This window comes from Chionomys nivalis, chromosome 4 (assembly GCF_950005125.1).
Source record: "Chionomys nivalis chromosome 4, mChiNiv1.1, whole genome shotgun sequence".
In the NCBI taxonomy this organism is placed as follows: Eukaryota; Metazoa; Chordata; class Mammalia; order Rodentia; family Cricetidae; genus Chionomys; species Chionomys nivalis.
The window spans coordinates 39275508-39283996 of record NC_080089.1 but is presented as its reverse complement, the minus strand read 5'-3'; the positions used below and the strand labels follow the sequence as shown (position 1 = coordinate 39283996).

Sequence of the window (8489 nt, the reverse complement as noted above, 5' to 3'; positions counted from 1 at the left end):
AATGAGAAAAGAATGCGTAAAACATGTAAATCTATTTAAACAAGCCATGCTAATATAACAAGATCTTGAGAAGAAGATGAACCAGATCATGGGTGATTGGGCTGAGGTGGGGATGCCTCTACAGGAGAGAGATTTTGGGTAGTTTAGAAAGAGAAGGAAGGGAATTGAAATGTATTCTTCATTTGTCAAGTGCCAGATGACCTAGAGTTGCTCCATTAACCTAGTCAAGCCTACGAGACTTGACAAAGCCAAAGAGCTTGCGCAGGATAACACATCTGGTAACCAGTGATGAAGAGGTTAAGAGAGAGATTCTATTCCTGAGGTTTTCATTTTCGATCCCCAGAACTGACACAGATGTTCTCCCAAGTTTTGTAGACACAGACACAACCATAAGCTAATTGAGTCAAGAGGCTGGGTGTAGTGGGAGCTGCAGGCTGTGTTCCTGCCACCCCAGCTCCTGATCGCCTGGCTAGCTTATGCCCCGAAATAACAACACACAAATTGTATTCTTTTAAACACTGCTTGGCCCATTAGCTCTAGCCCTTACTGGCTAATTCTCATATCCCGATCAACCCATCTCTAATAATCTGTGTAGCACTAGTCTTACCGGGAAAGACTCAGCATGTCTGACCTGGCGGCTTGCTTCATCACGTCTGCCCCAGAGAGGAGAGCTATCGAGTCTGCCCAGGAGAGGGGAGCATGGCATCTGAGCTCACTTCCTCTTCCTCCCAGCATTCTGTTCTGTTTACTCCACCCACCTATGTTCTAACCTATGAGGGCCAAGCAGTTTCTTTATTATTTAACCAATGACCTTCCTCCATCAGCTGGGGGTTCCGGTAGAGCAACTGTGCCATTTGAAACTCAGAGCTCCATCTTCTATCCTGGGCTCCGTATCTCAAAGGCCACATGCGACAGTGGCATGACTCTTGGTGTGTAGTGTAACTCCAGAGGAAGTTTCCGTATTCTATGAGTTAGCTCAGTGTTCAGAAAGGTGGAGCAGGCATCCAGCCTTCTTCAAAGAGATCAACTCGGTGACTGTTTGCCTGGCATGAGAATCTGTGCTCAGGGGCTCAGATACCCCAGACCAAAGGAATGTTTTTCAGAGGGAGGAGATTAATGCCCATGAGGGATTTTGTGAGAGAGATTGGTTTCTGCTTAAGATAATAGCATCTTCCAGGAAAGAGAAGTCAAAGATGCTGCCCTAGGGGTTCCAACCAGAAAGCCCTTTGATGTGTGAGCCCACACTGCCAGGAAGCACTTTAGTATAGGTGACAGAAGCAAACTGGGTTCACTCTCCTTTGCAGATAATATGAAAATATCTATGTTACAGCGTGGTCGGGACGACATGAGGGCTGGAGAGGAGAGCGGAAAATAAGTGGAAATTGTTTTCTGAAGTAGATCTTGTTAGCTGGGTGCCTGGAGGCCTGCGATGAAAAGGGATTTGTCATTTCTTTCTTTCAAGTCGCTTTACCTTTGGTTTCTGTCATGCTCTGGGTCTTGCTGGAAGAAAGGGTGGAGGTGATTTGGAAATGGTTTTGATGAGAGGCCATATTAACCCATCAACCTCTTACTGTACCTTTCATAGAGGTTCAGACAGCTCGCAAAGAATGGACTTTGTGTGGGGACCTTTGGGGTCACATCCACACTCAGTCCCAGACAAACACGTTCTTTTTCGGCTGTGGGAGTCTGGATGCTTCGGACAATGGTAGAACTCTGGACTTTTCTAGCTAGCTGTGTGTTCCTGGCATTCAGTGACCCTCCTGAGCTTCCGTTTTCTTAGTGTGTTAAGAGCTTTGAACCTAGAAATTCTTTGGTTTTAATAACTTGATTTTAATCCTAGTCAGTCTGGATGCCACAGGGTCCTGAAGATCCTGCAGGTCACCTGTGGACTTTGGCCATACCTCTTCTCAGCACCCTTTCCCATAGCTTCCCATGAAATACCAGCATCCTTTTCCCAGCCTAGGCTGCTACATCCTAAACACAGCGCAGTGGCGCTTCTGGCGTTGGTTTAGGCACGAACTTGATGCTCTCATTTGAACCAAGCAGTTGGATTTTTAAAGGAACCGCCTGGTCGTGTGTCGAGCTCCACTGCAGTGCTAAGTGTCGGGAGTGTGGCAATACAGGGAGAACCCAGACTTCTGCCGGAGGGGGAGAGCGCGAGGGGAGGAGAAAGAAGAGAGCGGGAGAAGAGCGGAGAGGGACAGAGGCGGGAGGCGAGAGCGGAAACCACCCAGGTGCAGTCGGGGACGACACCGACACCGAGCCACAGCGCAGCGCGCAGGGAGGGGGCCGTGGATATATATAGAAAGAGGGATTGCGCTGCGGTAACACCTAGTCACCCAGACGGCGGGAGCCCAGAGCGCGCTGGCAGGGGAGTTCCACTAGCTTGTGCAGTGCGATCCCGCCCTCGTTGAGCCCGAGGCTGTCCCAGGGCGGAGGGGGACCTGGAACCCGCCACCGCACTCACCTGCTGGAGGTGCCTCCGACTGGATCAAAGGCTTGAGCCAGAGGGTCCAAAGGCAGCGCGCCCCTGCTCCCCTGCTTCTGATGGGACTGGCTCTCCTGTTTGCAAAGCCAGGCCCGCAGAGAGATGTGCTGAGCAGTAGCCAACCGCTGGTGTGTCCCGGACGCTGCTGACCGCTCCTCCCTGGGATTCACATGAACAGCTTCCCCAGCAGACCTAGGTAAGAACTTCGTGATCTACCCAAGTCCCAGGAGTACCACACCTGGGTTCCAGGCTGAGGACAAGGGAGTCCTCTGGAACTGGGAAAATATTGGGGTGGAGGTGGGGAGGGGGTCGGTTCCCAGCTTGCTTAGCACAGCATCAAAGTTGCCAGAGGACATGGTAAAGCTATTAACATGGATTGTGGCCCGGCTGTGATGTCCAAACACCCAGAGTTGGTGTCCCCAGGAAACCACTAAGCTAGGTCGCCTCCATCAATTTCCGGAGGTGGCCAGCTGGCTTCTGTCTTCGTTCAGTGCTGGGGATGTGCACTGAGTAAGTGGAGAGAGGAAGGTTTGGGTGTAGAGACTGTGTCTGCTTCTCCCCACCTTTCTGGCAAAGTTTTGGGAACATTGGCTTTCCTTGTTCTGGGCAGAGCCTATTCCACCAGGCTACCCCATCCATCTTACACTCATTGTAACAACACAGTTCAAGTTCAAGACTTGGCAGGAAGACAGCATACCCACCAAGACTAGGGAGACTTGAGCTTCTCTCATCCCCTCATGGGGTAGGGGTGCAAAGCTTAGCAATGGATGGGTCCCCTGACTTAGACCTAGGAATTCATGAAGTCTCCAATCCTTCCAGGAAAAGCATGGATTTGATGTGCACAGATGGGGAGGTGAGAAGGTGTGGCCTTTACAATGAAGTTGTAAGGGCCCAGGCCTATTTGAACAAATCAGTCAGCCTCATGCCTGGAGGAACTTCTTTCTCCACACAGCTCCTCAAGATGGGCCCTGTGTCTTTAAGGTAACATAGGACCAAACAGCCAAGTGCAAGCACCCAGGTTGTGATTTGGAGTGCGTTTGTAATAACTCAACCCCAGGCCTAGCCCCTGTACATATCACATGCTTGGAAGAATGCCTAAATTTTTTCCCCAAGTAAATAATTTTCTAAAGACTTGTGAAAAAAAATAAAATCAAATGTTTTCATGACAGCAGCAGATGCAAAACTCCCACCACTCCAGGCAAAAGACAAAGAGATGGGTGCAGGGGTTGAGCTCTCTCTTTTGTCAAGACCTACGTGACTACGTTCCTGCCTTCGAGCTTTTCAGGAGGGGCAGACCTTAGCTGGAGCCCCCTCCATGGAAATTCGGGGCAACTGGACACAAATTAAAAACACTTCATTCCTACCTCCTCCTCCAGGGCCCTCTTTGGCTCTAATCTGATATAGCAGCTTATTAGCAAGCATCATAGCACAAAAATGCCTCCTACCCAGCATTTATAAGGTTGGACGGCAAAGCAAAGTATTGTGGATTCTTACTGAGCCATCTAGTCTTGGTTTTTGGTTGAGAGGAACATCATTCCCCCTTTCAAACTGCACCTCCCACTTGTGTGCCTCATTTGAAGATCACACCTCTAATGCATAGTGTACCTTTGTCCTAGGCAGGCCAGCTTCATGGCTCCACAGAACTCTTCCTTAGTCGCTTTTGCTGATGCATGGGATCTTCATGCTCAGCACATCTTCTCTGGATTCAAATCGTGACCTTCTCTTAAGTTCTTCCTCAACCTGCAACTTGGGTGGATGGTTCTGCTAGAATCACAGTGATTCAGGGGTCTCAAAAAGGTATAGGAACATTCTGGTTTCCTATACTTACTTGAAAGTCATGTGGGCCTATAGGTTTGAGGCTAGGCATTGGTGTTCCTGTTGAAATGAAAATATTACAAGCAACTAACTGATCAGAATGTGGCCAAACTGGACGCCATTGTACCTCTCAGTTTGACTTTGGCACCGCCAGCCCCTCCCCCACCCCGTGCTTGCCAGCTACTGTCTGCTTGCTCGGCTGTCTTCAAGGATCACAGATCCTGAATAAAATCACATCTTTATAAGGAGACAGTGTCAGTCTCTGCTGTCATCTTCCAACCTTCGCTCTTGGGCTGTAGCCATCGCCTAATGTCCTCAGAGATCAGCCTGGGGTACACAGACTCCCATCTGACACAGTCTGTAGACTTACAGCTGAAATCGCCACCTCCAGGGCAGCAGCTGGTCTCCAGCTGCAGGTCTCTGCTCCCATTGGCTCTGCTTTTGCACAGGTGGCATGCATTTCCCAGCTGTTTGTGGCTTTGGGCGGCCATCTACAGTTCGGCTACAAATGATTGCCTGTTGCACACGCCCTGGTGAAGGCGGTACTTACACGTGGGGGGTCTGTTGCAGTTTCTGCTCTTCTCCTTTTAGTTCCCAGGCATCTTTCTGCTTAATTGGAATCTCTTTCTCTCTTCTGCTCCTTTCTCCCGGTACACCAGGGACCACATTCACCACAATCATAGTCATTCTTGAAATGATAATAAAATCACTAAATTCTCTACTTGATTTATTACCCCAGTTCACATGAAGCAAAGGCAGTGCATTAGTCTTTCGACTGCTATATTTCGTATGCTCTTTATTTTGATGTGTAAGGCTCTGGAATCTAAAGCAAGCTCCTGGAGCCCATCTTCTTCATAAATGTTGAGTGAGCCCTGCACAACCACAATGAATAGATGTTGCTAAAGAGGAAAGAGATAGAAAATCAATGTCTCAGACAGGAAAGGAAGAGGTGCATCTTGGGAAATGGGACCTTGGAGAAGTGCATCCTTTTTGGAGGGTCATCTTAATGTGCCGACACCTCAGTTAGTGTACATGTGTGAAAAGAGAATTTGCTAGATGAAGGGAACACCTGGAAGGGGTCTGATGTATGCATCTGTAAGATAGCTACCAGACCCCAAGAATTTAAGTCCCAGTGAGTTTGGCTTTGCTGAACCAAAGAGCGATCTGGTAGTCACCCTTAGTCTAAGACGTTCCTCAAATCAACAGAAAGTTTTGCCTTTAGGGAAAAGGCCTCCAGGGACCTACATTAGCAGAGAAGAATATCACCTATGGCTCATAGGCACCATCAGCAAAGACCTTATTCCTGGCATGCTAAGTTTTTCTCGCCAGCTGTAACGGCAGATTTGAACAACTTGATTCCATCGGTTTGAAACCTGGTCAGATCGAAGGTACCAAGGAGGTAGCATCTCCACTCTCAGCATCCTTGTGGGGCTTTTCTACAGCTCTGGGGCTTTTGGAGAAGGAGTCTCTCTTTTCTGAGCCAGGATAATAATAGAATTAATTTGGAGACAGTGGTGGACTTCAGGGCTCAGAACTGGAGAGTGCAAGTTGAGCCTTTAGTTTGTTAAAAGCCTTCAGAAAAATCGACTTGTTCGGAACACAAGACTAATGATGTACCACCTGCCTGTTCCCCTCCCACCATGCACCGCTACACCCGTTGAATGCAGAACATATGTAGCTAGAGGAGGGGGTATGAAAAGGCAGCTCCTACAGCTCATCTGCCATCCGATCTGATTGATCTCAGAAGTGTCACCTTTCCAGGCATCTAGAGAGTCTGTGCTGGGGGAAGGAAGGAGTCAAGGACCGAGGTTGGGGAGGGCAATTCTTAGAGAAGTCTGTGAGACCCAATACATCTGGAGGTAGGCTGCTCCAAAAGACCAGAGCAGGCCAGACGAGGGTGCTGGAGACAGGGAAGGAGAAGGGGAAGAAAACTGGCATATAGAGATGATGAAAGGAGGGAGGGGGTAGGAAAGGAGGGAGGAAAGGAGGGAAGGAGAGAAGCAAGGAAGAAGAGGAAACAGATGGACCGAGGGGACGATGTGGAAAGGATGTGCAAGGAAAAGTCAAAGAAGTGAAAAGAGCAGAGATAGCGGAGGCAGCACCTCGCTGGCAGGTCTTCCCTCTCCCCTTTTCCTCTGGTGGAGGGAGGGAGCAAAGGAGCCAGCAGAACAGCATGGCTTTTGTGATTGGGAGGCTGGGCACTGAAGCTGTCAAGTCTCAACCCCTCACAGCAGCTCGTTCTATTTTTACATTCTGCAGAATTGAAATTAAACAAATGACCCCTTGAAGGCGTGTTCATGAAGATTTTATCCCGCACACCCACACAGCCAGTGCTGGTGCCTGAATAGTTAGCATAATATTCTATCTAATCAGATAAGAAGGCATCCTCCGGAGGGTGGCAGGCTCGAAGCCCAAGCATTGATAAGAAAGACCTGCTTTGATGACGATGGGCTAAGCTAGAAAGGAACCTTGTTCTCTCGGTTGGCATGGGTAGCTTCAGAGTCTAGCCTTTCCCCTCCCTCGAGTGCATGCCTGCCTTTGTGAGACTCTTGGTCCAGTTCTCCTTGGAGATCTCATTGGCGGTGGTGTGGGGGAGGAGGAGTGGCTCTCTTTGGCTGAAGCTCCTTTGAGTGGAGTAAACCCTGCTTAAAATCTAGGCACCTACTCACTCACTCACCCACTCACCCTATTTGTTGGCTAGAAGCTCATCTCTTCTGGAGCAACAACGCTTAGGCAGCAAGCCTGATGAGGCTGCTCCCATCCATTTCGTAGTTGGCATGAACCACAACAGATAATATTTTTCTGGTTTGTGCATGGGTTTATGCTTTCAGCCATAGAAGATCTAGTAGCAATTAAACACACACCCCTTTGCATATAGTCATAAACACACATTAGCATACCAGTTGATAAGGCCAGATTGGTTGGGTACATGCACCATTAGAAGACTCTTCAAAAACTTCTCCTTGACAAACATGTGTTGACAATCAATAGGGTATGTGTGGGCTTCTTTTCCCTGTGCATTGAAGGCTTATACTATTCCTCCTCTAGCGCTTTTAAAATACTCATTTTGTTTTCAAGTCCAGTGTGTAGACCAGATAGTGATGAAGACTGCTATTGAATCCATCCTAACTTCAAAGGGAGCCATGGCTAGGATAGTTTGACTCAGAAAGAAATGTTTCTTCGTGCAGGCTGACGTGGCAGGGCCTGCTTTTTCCCTTCAGAACCCCAGAGTCTTACTGGCCAGAGAATAGTCCCTGGGGTAACTATGAAAGGTATCTCCACGCATGACTCATTGGAACAAAGAGCACTGACAGGAGCCATACGGATGTGTGTTCAAAGATCCTACGGAAGATTGATAGTCCATTAAGTAAAAGACACCCCCCCCCCATACACACACACATTTTAATCTTGGCATTCTTTCTTTTTGGTTATCTGCTTCTCACAGTATGTCTGACATGGCTTTGAGATCATGGAGCGTTTCTATGATTCTTGTGAGGAAAGTCAGCCTTCCCTTTATTAATAACAGCTTCAAAGTCTGACTTCCCAGGCACGGAGCCCCCACATCACAGGGCTCTCAGTTCAGAAGTATTCGGGGTCCAAACAGGATTCTAAAGGTTTGACTTGCAAGCCACTGGAGCAGAACATGGCTGCCCCATGTCTTCTTGTCATACCATTTCCTTAGACTTTTACACTTGTATCTGAGGCTGTTCGTGTACAAGTCGGCAAATCTACAACAGCAAGTTCCTCGGTTTGGAAGTAGAGAGTATGTGAAAAGTCTTTACCCCTAAGTGTCCATTTTCCAGATGAGTATGGTTTAATTAGCCCTTTCCAGGGTATGACCAGTAAAGCACTCCTGAGCTCTTCATTTATATTATTGAATTCAGCATTTCTTATGAAAATACATTGACTCTTTCTTACTGTTGCTTATTTTATTTGGGTTTGATTTTGGGCTATTTGCAGATATGTAAGAAGATATACTGGGGATAGGAAATTCATTTCATATATACCCTTTGTATACATAGCTTGGTGATTAATTTCAATGTGTTGAATGCTTCTGTGTTTGGGCTGAGACCTATCACATGATGTCAGGTATGGAATTTTCCACTAGTGGTATAATTTTGATATTCAAAAAGTTTTGGATAGTCATCATTTCAGGTTTTGAATTTTCAAGTTAGGGGTGTTCCTA

General features: G+C 47.7%; 1 protein-coding gene across 2 annotated transcripts in view; it reads left to right on the top strand.

Annotated features, from left to right (window-relative positions):
- The first annotated feature begins 2529 nt into the window (after positions 1–2529).
- Gramd1b (GRAM domain containing 1B) overlaps positions 2530–8489 on the top strand; it is a 234047-nt gene continuing 228087 nt past the window's right edge. Inside the window, exon 1 of one of the 2 annotated variants that reach the window (XM_057766560.1) lies at positions 2530–2684. In XM_057766560.1, the coding sequence (XP_057622543.1) occupies positions 2659–2684 (26 nt within the window). In that variant the 5' untranslated portion in view covers positions 2530–2658. The remainder of the gene's footprint in view (positions 2685–8489) is intronic. The other variant, XM_057766559.1, reaches the window with a different exon arrangement.